The following is a 12,658-nucleotide window of genomic DNA, read 5'->3' as shown; positions in this document are numbered from 1 at the left end:
GCCTTTAGAAGTTTAGCTTTGAAATCACTTGAAATCTGTAGCTGACTGATGCACCACTATTTAGTGGTGTATTCTATACTGAATTTAGGAGATTTTATCACCCTTTTTCTGCTTTTATTCCATGAAATGACATGGTTTCATGTATTTTTCCTAATTTGTGCTTAAATGTGAAAACATACTTTTTCGGCCCTTAATTGGTTATTTTAATTCACCTCTGATTCCACTAGATGCCTTGATGTGTGTGTTAGTAATTTCAGATTGAAAAGGCTAGGAATGGATCAAAGAAATGAAGAGAAAAGCATGCAAAGTGGAGAAATCATGGAAAATCAAGGATTTGGGATGCATTCATCGGCGTGCACGTGCAGTAGACGCGCACACGTGGAATGTGAAGTCGCATAGTGACGCGTACGCGTACGTGACGCGTACGCGTGGAAAGCAAAAATGTCAAGCGACGCGTACGCGTGACCCACGCGTACGCGTCGATGCTCGCACGTGACTTCATTAAAGTGAAACCACTGGGGCGATTTCTGGGCTACCCAGGCCCAAATCCAACTCATTTCTGAGCTATTATATGCAGAAATCAAGAAGAGTCAAAGGGGAGGGGGAGTCATAATTGAATTTTGGAGGGAATGCTTTAGTTAGTTTCTAGAGAGAGAAGCTCTCTCTTCTCTCTAGAATTAGGATTAGGTTAGATTAAGATTTCTTAGATCTAGGTTTAATTCATGCTTTGATTTACTTTTCCTTTACAATTTCCTGTTCTTCTACCTTCCTTTTCTTAGTTTAGCATTTTAATTCTTGTAATTGTTTACTTTGTTATTGATTCACTCTTGTTTCCTCTATTTTTCTTTTAATGCAATTTATGTTTCATGTTCCTTTATTGTTGATTTGCTTTATTGTTGTTGATTTCTTGCAATTAGTAGTTGTAGATTTATATTTCTTGCAATTTGATTTTACTTTCCTTTTATGCCTTCCAAGTGTTTGATTAAATGCTTGGAAGGATGCTAGTGTAGATTTTTCTCCTCTTGGCTTTAGTTGAGTAAATGGAGACTCTTGAGTTATCAAACTCTTTTGTTGATTGATAATTGAAAGTTGCTAGTTGATTTGAATTCCACTAACTCTAGTCTTTCTTTAGGAGTTGACTAGGACTTGAGGATTCAAGTTGATTTATCCACTTGAATTTCCTTCATAGTTAGAGGTTGACTAAGTGGGAGAAATGGACAATTGATGTCACAATTGATGATGATAATGAGGATATGACTTCTAGTTCTCATTCCTTGCCAAGAGCTTTTTTTAGCTATTAGTTTTATTCTTGCAATTTACTTTTCTTGTTCCTTATTCAAAACCCCAAAATATACATCTCATAACCAATAAGAAGAACACTTCCCTGCAATTTCTTTGAGAGACAACCCGAAGTTTGAATACTTCAGTTATTTTTATTGGGGTTTGTACTTGTGACAAACAATTTTTTGCATGAAAGGATTATTAGTTGGTTTAGAAACTATACTTGCAACGAGATTTCATTGAGGAATTCTATACCATCAAAAATCTATTCATCACTGACTTAAGCACAGAGTCCCAAACTCTTCTCTGATTCCCAGTTTCAACCCTTGGAATGCTTTGAGTAACTCTTCCTCTCGCAGCATCATCCAAGCAGCGCATAGAGACTTCCGACTCAAGGCATCCGCCACAACATTCAACTTTCTAGGATGGTAGTTCAACTCAAAGTCATAGTCTTTTAGAAGCTCCATCCATCTCCTCTGACGCATATTCAACTCTTTCTACTCAAAGAGGTACTTCAAACTCTTATGGTCTGAGAAAACTTGAAACCTGACACCATAGAGATAATGCCTCCAAATCTTCAAATCAAAAACAACGGCAGCAAGCTCCAAATCGTGAGTTGGATAATTCATTTCATGCGGCCTTAACTGACGTGAGGCATATGCTATGACCTTATGGTGCTGCATCAGCACACACTCTAAACCCTTCAGTGATGCATCGCAGTATACTTCGAATGGTTCACTCGGCTCAGGAAACACCAACATGGGTGCGGTAGTCAATCTCTGCTTCAATGCAAGGAAACTCTCCTCGCACTCAGGAGTCCACACAAAAGGTACGTCCTTCCTAGTTAGCTTGGTTAAAGGCAAAGCGAGCTGTGAAAATCCTTTAACGAACCTCCGATAATAACCCACCAAACCTAAGAAACTCCTGATCTCCGTCACTGAAGTTGGTCGCTCCCAATTCATCACTGCTTCAACCTTAGCAGGATCTACTACTATTCCCTGCTTACTCACCACGTGGCCAAGAAACTTCACTTCAGCTTTCCAGAACTCACACTCAGATAACTTGGCATACAACTTCCTATCCTTCAAGCTTTGTAGCACAGTCCGTAAGTGATCCGCATGCTCATCTTCTATCTTAGAGTAAATAAGAATGTCATCGATGAATATGACAACAAACTTATCCAAATACGGATGGAAAATTCTATTCATGTAATCCATGAATATCGCCGGAGCATTAGTCAAACCGAAGGACATAACTGTGTACTCATAATGACCATAGCGTGTTCTGAAAGCAGTTTTGGGAATATCCTCATTCCTAACTCTTATCTGATGGAATCTATAACACCCTAATTAGCCTAAACTTTACCTCGCGTCGTAAAGAAAAGGTTAATCAAGGATTACGACAGTTCTAAGCTCATACATATAATATATATAGAAAGAATAGTATAATCTAGGAGCCCGATGAAGGATATAGCTCAAAAATAGGATTTAAAATGTGCAAAACGTACTAACGAAACTACTAGCTTAAGGCACAAGAAACAGATATAAGATAATAAAAGATAAGTATATAATATCATAAGAAACTAGCCACGACTCACGGAGTTTAAGCCGGCTAGCCATATATACAGACAAAAGTAAAACAGCTTATACAAGTTTTGTTCTCTCAAATGCAAGCCTCTAGGCAAAACAAAATACAAAAGATGAGAGACATACAAAAGAGATCAAAAGACTTCAAAACAGATAGATATCCTCCGCTCCTGTCACCATCAAAGCAACTCACCGAGGTGGGTTACGACCTGCATTTGAAAAATACAACAGAAATATGGTATGAGAACCGGAGGTTCTCAGTATGGTAACAGTGCCCAGTGGTGTAGGATATAAGACCCCGGGATGCCTAAGGCAATCCTAAGCTCCATATCCATCACAATATTTCATCTTAAAGCATACTAAAACCATAAATCATATATACATAAATCTTATCATGACTTAAAACCTTAGGAGCATATAAAGGGAAATCTAACTTAGGGGATTACTAACTAAACTATTCACCGCTGTCCCACAGCCTTCGCCATCCTACCCTCTGTGCGATCCCATCGCCACCGCCTACCTAACCTCCTCAAAGTCCATACAAACACAGATAATACAAGCAAGTAAAACATATGTAATAGTAAAATATATAATAAGTAATTCAAGAAGCAAGTAAGCATATTATACAATTAGGCAAACTCAAGTAATCAAAGCAAACAAGCACATAAGAGATGCATATGATGAATGTCTATCCTATTGGCTCGTGATACCACTTGTCGGTCCGTAAATGCCAACCCGACACATCCTCCCGGATGTAGCCTTTTCTGCCACGCCAGGGATATAGTGCCCTGCACACTCATGTAGTAGGGAGTCTACTACGCCAGGGATATAGGCCTCGCGCACTTCCTGCAGCAGATAAGGGACCAACCACAACGAAGTCATGCAGCAGAACAATCTGCTACGCCGGGGATATAGGCCCCGCACACTCTCAACATTCAACAAGTCATATGACAGAAATATCTGCCACACCAGAGATATAGGCTTCACACACTCTCAACAACAATCCAGATCATCATTTCCTTTCGACTCCTCGGCTCATCACAACCATTATCAACTCATGATTTCCATTCCGAACTCATAGTTCCTCAGTTCTCATCTAATATACCAATCCTTCTTTACGCTCCACCCAACCTATTCTCAGCACACCAGAAACCTAAGCCTCTATTTTCTAATTTTTCATAATAATCGTCAACTAAAACCCTTTAGTCATATCTCATATCCTTCATTCCTAAAATTAAGCCCAAAAGCCTTAAAATGGTGTTATAGAAGCTTACAACCTGGTTGGGAAGGTGAAATAGTTGAAAATAAAGTTTAAATTTGTGAAACAGGGCGTGTGCGTATGCACAGAGGTGTGCCTGCGCACAGGTACCAAATCTTGTAAGGTCTGTTCACTTGCACAAGGTGTGCGAGCACCCCCAACAGACTGGCCTTTCCAACGTGTGCGTGCGCACCGGTCTGTGCGTATGCACAGGTTGTAATTTCTCCTTGGTGTGCTCGCGCACAAGCTGTGCTAGCACTGCAAGCAGACTGCCTGCCTCTGCATGTGCGTACGCACATGTCAAAATTTTCACAGAGGTGTGCGTTCGTACAAGGCTGTGCGTGCGCACATACCAGAAAACACAAAATTCTGCAACTCTGCAGAATTTTGGATTTTTAACACCAACTTTGAATGATCATAAATTCCTCAACAAAATTCCAAATTTCACAAACTTTATATCGATTAAAAGGGTTTTCAAAGATCTTTAATTCTAGATAAGTTGAATCAGATTTTAAAAACCGAGGCAAAAGTTATGATCAGACAAAATTCACCAAAAACCAACTTTTACCTAATTTCACAATTTCCACAACTTCTCATAATATACAACTAAAGCCATACCAAACCATTCTAAACTCCCTTTCTCATCAAAATCAACACTTTATTTCACATGACACCAAGCTTACCACATTTTCCTTTATCATTCATCATCCTCAACCTCAACATCAACATATCACATTATAATAAATCCTCATTAACCTTTTTCCAACTACCTTACCAAATCATCAACATTAACATCACATATATCAAAACAAATCACTTCTCAACTTCACAAATCATTCATCCTTATCATATCATTATCAATAATCATAATCACACCCCACAACCATCAATTCATCATCAATCAACATACAACAACATTCAACACTCATCAACCATTTTTAATTCAAGCCTATCCTATGGGTCACTAGCCTAAGTGTCAATGAATATTATATACTACATAGAGAAAACCAAAATCATACCTTGGCTGATTCTCTATATGGACCAAAACTCAAAATTGAGCACCAAAAGAGCTTTCAACCACAATCAAGCCTCCACTTCCACTCCAACAAGCACCAATATGTTCCAATAGCTCCCAAACTCATAATAATTATGCTATATACATATAAATCACCACAAATCAACCTAGGGTTCAATATAAACATAATCTCACAAAGGTTCAAGAGCTCTTACCTTTCCCAATAGCTTTGGAAGCCAAAACCCAAGGCTAAGCAAGGATTAGAGTGAACCTAAACATCCAAAATCACAAAAACTCACTTAATCAAAAACCATAAATACTCAAAATTTTGAGGAGAATAACTGAGAGGATTTCGAGCTTTCCATATCAGTTTCTTATATGGGATTTGTAGAGCTCTTCACAAGAAACGTGTAGCCACTGACGACACGCAAATCGAAGCACCGTAGCTCGAGATATCACAAAAAGAAAAGATATGTGAATAGTGTTTTCTTCTTCTTCCTCCTCTCCTCTCAATTTCTGCTCTGTGTGTGTTTAATGGAGAATGGGTTCATTAATGAGCCCTTATATATGTTAGACTTGGGACCAACTTGGGCCCGGTCCAACCCGTTAGCGTTTTTAGCTCGTTTGGTCCAACTTCGGGCCAAACCTTTAAATTTAACATCCGGTTTTCCATTTCTAATGTTTTTCTAAGGTTTTCAACTATTTCACTTTTTCTCGTGCAGTACCGAGCAGACTTGAACCGGTTCAACTGTCGGTTCGCGGTTTTTCACAGTTTTTCACAGAAAACACATTTTCTGACTCGGAAGGACCTACTGAGCCCAAAAATCATATTTAAATCCCCAAATTCTCATCCTAACTTTTTGGGATCAAATTTGGGCATTTAAATGATTTTATTCATGAAAACTCTGATTCTTACAGTATCCGGATTGCAAATCAATCTTAGAAAACACACCAGCTCCTTGTAACTGGTCCATAAGGTCGTCAATCCTTGGCAACGGGTATTTATTCTTTACAATAATCTTATTCAGCTGCTGATAATCAACACACAGGTGCATACTTCTGTCTTTCTTCTTTACCAGTAGTACTGGCGCTCCCCACAGAGAAACACTCGGCCGAATAAAGTTTTTACCCAACAGATCTTCTAGCTAAGACTTCAGCTCGGCCATTTCTAGAGGTGACATCATATAAGGAGCACTCGAGATTGGATCGGCTCCAGGCACCAACTCAATAGCAAATTCAACCTCTTGGTTAGGTGGAAATTCGTCAATATCGTCCAGAAACACCTCTGGGAACTCACACACAACTGGAATTTGTTCCAAGCTTTGATCATCACCCGAAACACCCACAGTTAATAACATAATACCGTAACATTCAGCCCCAGAACAATTCACCATCATAGAATTCAAGTAATAGCTATTCGCTACAACCGGCACTTCTGTGTCTTTTGGCATAAAGCACACTGATTTCTCAAAATAGTCGAGCAGAACATGGTTCTTGGATAACCACTCCAACCCCAGAATGAGATCAAGACCAGTCATCGGCAGACAAATCAGATCATGCACGAATTCACACTGTTGTATTCAAAACGGAACTTGTGGACATCCTAACCTAGTCACCATAGCCTCATGGGTAGCATTATACACCTTCAAATCATAACTCAAGACCAATATCTTCAATTCTAATTCATCAACCTTCTCAAATGCAATAAATGAATGTGTTGCTCCAAAATCAAATAAGGCATTTAAAATTTTACCGACCATCTCATAGTTACCTCTAATTAGTGTCTCTGACCCCTCAGCACCTGCTGCGGAAGTAGTATACACTCTTCCCGGCTACTGCACTCTACCAATCTCATACTTCTTCTTCTCTGGGTAGTTATTGGCCAACTATCTGGGCTGTCCACAGAAATAGCATACTCCCATCCCAAACCTGCACGGAACTCCTGGATGATACTTCCCACATCTGTGATAGCTCAAATCTTGCTGTGGCTGCTTCCCATACCTTCTTCCTTAATTAGTATTTGCATTCGGCCTTCTGAAGTTACCCTACCCTTGATTATTCTGAGGGACAAAATTCCTCCCTAAAGTCCTCTGGAAAGGCATTCTCATACCTCCCTTCTCTGCTGCAGCCTTTCTCACACACTCCTCAGCTACCCTACCCTTGTTCACGAGTTCAGAGAACACCCTGATCTCCATAGGTGCAACAAAACTCAGAATATCACTCCGAAGGCCTCCCTCATACTTGATACATTTCCATTCCGCAAAATCCTCAGGAGCTCCTTGACAAATCCGTAAAAAACGACATAATTTCTCAAACCTGCTAGTATACTCAGTAACAGTCATCTGGCCTTGTTTTAGCTGAAGCAGTTCGAGTTCCTTAGCATTTCTGACTGAACTGGGAAAGTACTTCTTATAGAACTCTATTCAGAACAATTCCTAAGAAATTACGACCCCATCAGGCTGCAGAATACACCGCGTGTCCTGCCACCAATGCTGAGCCTCACGTTGCAGCTGGTAAGTTCCAAACTCAACCTACTGCTCTTTAGGAACCCGTTGAGCCTGTAATGCTCACTCTATAGATTGAATCCAGTTGTCCGCTTCGGTAGGGTTGAGGGTCCTCTGAAGGTCGGAGGATGAACCTTCAGGAAGGAGGAAAGCATCATAGAACCCTCATTGCTGTTATTGCCATTATTCCTATTGTTCATTTGGTTTCCCAGGGCTTCAGCTGTCGCTTGCATAGCCGCAGCCATGTTCCCCAGGGCAGCCATAAAATCTACAGGGTTAGGATTATTCCCTGTCGCTTCAGGCATAGCATTTCCTATTCTACCTCTACCTCGCACGCGTCCACGTCTGCGAGTCGACATCTGGTCCCTATACACACCAAACAAGTGATATCAAGTTGATCAGTCTCAATATCGCAAGTGTAGTTCTTTATGTTCCAAATGCATGCTAATGAACGTTTATGCCACATATATCGATTAGATATCCTAATAGCACATAGATACATACACAGAGAATGCATAGAAGCATAGTCAGTCTGTCCTCAAGGCTCTATAGGAACGAACTACTCTGATACCATAATGTAACACCCTACTACACAGAGCTTTATGCTTAAGTCGTAGAATAGAGGTAGTGTGATATTACGGACCTCTAAAATAAAATACGTACGTATGATAGTGGAAAAATATAATATACTAGGAGCCTTGAAAAATGGGTAAAGCAAAATCGCAAAATAAAAAGCACAATGCTCAAGAACGAAATTACTTGCATGCTAAGAAACCTAAAGATCATAAATATGAATAAGCGAAAAAGTGGATAGATAGCCAAGAATATAGCATAACTAGCTCCTAACTCAGCCTGCGAAGCTGAGGCTGGCTGGAGAATATTTGTATTATCCCAAAATACCCAAAATACAGAAATAAAGCCTTAACTCTTCTTAAACCTCTAAGAGGGACAAAATAAACAAGTTTCTTGGAGAGAAAGCTAAGCATATATCTACATAAACTAATAATCAAAAGAACCCAAGGACTACTCTGCTTCAAGAATCCAGACGCCTAGCGAGGAGCCTCTCGACCTGCATCTGAAAATAACAACACAGTATGCGGTGAGAACCGGAGGTTCTCAGCATGGTAAAGGTGCCACGCATATAATATATAAGGTGCTGGAAATGCCAGAGACAATCCTAGAATGCCAACACTTAGTTATAAAACTTAAACTCTAAGCAGAAGCTATAACAAGGGTAGGTGTTCTAAGGAATTTTAAACTTACCTACTTAAACCTAATGTTATTACCAAACCAGTCCATCCTTCCTCTGCTCCTCCATCACTAATGATTTAGCAGAGATAGAAAACCAAACAATTTCAAGCACAAGTAGAAATAGGTAGTGCAGGTAGCAAATACAGTAGTTAGCAGAGTATATGTTCAGTTAGGCAATCCCAAGTAATGCATAGCAGACAAGACAAACAGAATGCACATGATGTATGCCTGTCCTATGGCTGATGAGGCTCATCTGTCGCTTATCAAGCCAACCCAACAAGTCCAAAAATTGTTGGACTGTCCCTCGTCGCGCATCCCCATGAGTCTATGCATAGCTTTTTCTCATTTCATTCATAATTCATACATTCATTCATTCATTTATATCTCACTCAATGGGGGATATCCATTCTCGGGAATTTATACGTGTCTGGTCACCCTTACGACGTAGGGTCAACAGAGTATCGAGTTTCAACCTGGAACACGTGGTGGCAAGCCACGGTTCTGTTACCCAGGAAAACTCGTATCTCAATTATCATTAAATTCATAAGCCGCATAATACTCATAACCATTCATATTCATCATATAATCATTCATCTTAGCCAAAGCAACATATATTCTTTTAACTGTCACATCATTCTCTTATAATTCATCATGTTTACCCCTTTTCTTCATCCCCAAGTTACCTCAATTTTCTAGCTTCAACTAATTACTAAGCTTACTAATAAGATCTAGGGTTAAAAGGATAAAATAGAGGTTTAAAGGTTCGAAACCATGTTTAAATCACAAAAATACAGGTGCTAAAAGAACAAAGTGTGTGCGGACGCACACAAGTGTGCGTGCACACAATTTGTGAAAAGCAAAGCGTGTGCGTGCACACACCAGCCAGAAACTACTTACTGTGCTTGCGCCTCACATATGCGAGCAGTACCAGCAGTATGCATACCGCTGTGTGTGCGTGCGAACCATGGCATGCGTACGCACAAATGAAATTGTTGCTACTGTTGGGTGCTTGCGAACATTAGTGTGCGTATGCACACACCAGAAATTCTGATTCTGCTGTACTTAAAAAAATTTCAGGTTTTTGCACAAGATTTCTGGCGTCTATTACTTCCTCTACAGCATTCAGTTTTCTGCAAAATTTATATTGTTCTCAAGCTTATAAAACCCTCTTTGAATTGAAACAAATCTCATCTTCATCCAAAATTTGTGGTTCGAGTTATGGACTGCCAAAGTTCATAAAAATCAAGTTTTTGTTCAAAACTTCAAACCTTCGTTTTCTTTAAAACTCAACTTACCATCTTTATTATATCCATCAACACAACCTATTTATATCAATACCACAACAACCACCATAATAAACTATACCTCAAATCAACAATAATATACATATACTTCCCAAATGCATCAACCAAAATTATAACTCATCAATTCCAGGCTCATGTACTCAAGTCATTAGTTATCAATTCATCAAATCACCCACTAGCCAACTGATGAGCGGATAATTTATACGCTTTTTGGCATTATTTTTACATAGTTTTCAGTGTGATTTAGTTAATTTTTAATATATTTTTATTAGTTTTTAAATAAAAATCACATTTCTGGACTTTACTATGAGTTTGTGTGTTTTTCTGTGATTTTAGGTAATTTCTGGCTGAAATTGAGGGACTTGAGCAAAAATCAGATTCAGAGGCCGAAGAAGGACTGCAGATGCTATTGGATTCTGACCTCCCTGCACTAAAGGTGGATTTTCTGGAGCTACATGAGTCCAAATGGCGCGCTATTAATTGAGTTGGAAAGTAGACATCCAGGGCTTTCCAGCAATATATAATAGTCCATACTTTGCCCGAGTTTAGACGATGCAAACTGGCATTCAACGCCAGTCTTCTGCCCTATTCTGGAGTTAAACACCAGAAACAGGTTGGAAAGCAGAGTTAAACGCCAAAAACAGGTTACAAACTGGCGTTTAACTCCATGAAAGACCTCTACACGTGAAAGCTTCAATGCTCAGCCCAAGCACACACCAAGTGGGCCCGAAAGTGGATTTCTGCATCATTTACTCATTTATGTAACCCTAGCAACTAGTTTAGTATAAATAGAACTTTTTACTATCATGTTAGGGATCCGATCTTTAATTAGTCTTATGCTATCTTATACCTTTATGGGGGCTGGCCATTCGGCCATGCCTGGACCTTGTTCTTATGTATTTTCAATGGTAGAGTTTCTACACACCATAGATTAAGGTGTGGAGCTCTGCTGTTCCTCATGAATTAATACAAAGTACTATTATTTTTCTATTCAATTCACGCCTATTTCTTCTCTAAGATATTCATTCGCACACAAGAACATGATGAATGTGATGATTATGTGACGCTCATCACCATTCTCACTTATGAACGCGTGTCTGATAACCACTTCCGTTCTACATGCAAACAAGCTTGAATGTGTATCTCTTAGCCTCTTGATCGTGAGATCAGAGTCTTCGTGGTATAGGCTAGCATTATTGGCGGCCGTTCTTGAGATCCGGAAAGTCTAAACCTTGTCTGTGGTATTTCGAGTAGGATCTGGGAAGGAATGGCTGTGACGAGCTTCAAACTGGCGAGTGCTGGGCGTAATGACAGATGCAAAAGGATTACTGAATCCTATTCCAGTATGATCGAGAACCGACAGATGATTAGCCGTGCGGTGACAGTGCATTTTGGACCATTTTCACTGAGAGGACATGATGTAGCCATTGACAACGGTGATGCCCTACATAAAGCTTGCCATAGAAAGGAGTATGAAGGATTGGATGAAAGTAGTAGGAAAGCAGAGATTCAAAAGGAACTAAGCATCTCCATACGCTTATCTGAAATTCTCACCAATGAATTACATAAGTATCTCTATCCTATTCATATTTTATTTATCTTTTAATTATTAAAACTCTATAACCATTTGAATCCGCCTGACTGAGATTTACAAAGTGACCATAGCTTGCTTCAAGCCGACAATCTCCGTGGGATCGACCCTTACGTAAGGTTTATTACTTGGATGACCCAGTGCACTTGCTGGTTAGTTATGTGAAGTTGTGGCAAAGAACTAAAATTATGAACGTGTGTATTAAGTTTTTGACGCTGTTACCAAGGAATGAACGATCACGATTTTGCATACCAAGTTTTTGGCGTTGTTGCCGGGGATTGTTCGAGTTTGGACAACTGACGATTCATCTTGTTGCTCAAATTAGGTAATTTTATTTTAATTTTAAGTTTTTTTTATTCTTTTTATTTTCGAAAAATTTTCATAAAAATAAATAAATAAATTATTCTATGGCTTCAGAATTTTTAAGAATGAATTCTAGAGTTTCATGATGATCTGTTGAAATCTGGCTGGCTGTGAAGCCACGTCTAATCTTTTGGACCGAGATTTCAACTTATCATCACAAGAGTCCGTGGACTCTCATCAATTCAGCTGTTGTATGCCTGATTTGTATCTGCTAAAGCTTGGCTGGCCAGTGGCCATGTCTAGTGTTTTGGACCGGAGCTTTCACTGAAAGCTTGGCTGGCTAGTGAGCCATGTCTAATTCCTGGACCGGAGCTTTAGACTAACATTGAATGATTCCTGGAATTCTCATTAAAAATTTTGAATTCCTTAATTTTCTTTTTCCAAATAATTTTCGAAAAATACAAAAAAAATTAATAAAATCATAAAAACCAAAAATTTGATATTTCTTGTTTGAGTCTTGTGTTAGTTTTTAAGTTTGATGTCAATTGCATATTTTTAATTTTCA

The 12,658-nt window shown here is 39.2% G+C and overlaps 1 protein-coding gene across 1 annotated transcript; it reads right to left on the bottom strand.

Annotated features, from left to right (window-relative positions):
* Positions 1-6,285: 6,285 nt before the first annotated feature.
* Positions 6,286-9,836, bottom strand: LOC148563810 (uncharacterized). The gene is made up of 6 exons (XM_088486958.1): positions 9,793-9,836; positions 7,779-8,010; positions 7,251-7,497; positions 6,942-7,069; positions 6,757-6,831; positions 6,286-6,711 (listed from the first exon to the last, which is right to left on the bottom strand). The coding sequence occupies exons 1-6, from the start codon at positions 9,834-9,836 to the stop codon at positions 6,286-6,288; spliced, it is 1,152 nt and encodes a 383-aa protein (XP_088343084.1).
* Positions 9,837-12,658: the final 2,822 nt, after the last annotated feature.

Source organism: Arachis ipaensis, chromosome B5, assembly GCF_059453495.1.
Source record: "Arachis ipaensis isolate K30076 ecotype BB chromosome B5, ASM5945349v1, whole genome shotgun sequence".
Taxonomy (NCBI): Eukaryota; Viridiplantae; Streptophyta; class Magnoliopsida; order Fabales; family Fabaceae; genus Arachis; species Arachis ipaensis.
This window is presented reverse-complemented; position numbering and strand designations above follow the sequence as displayed.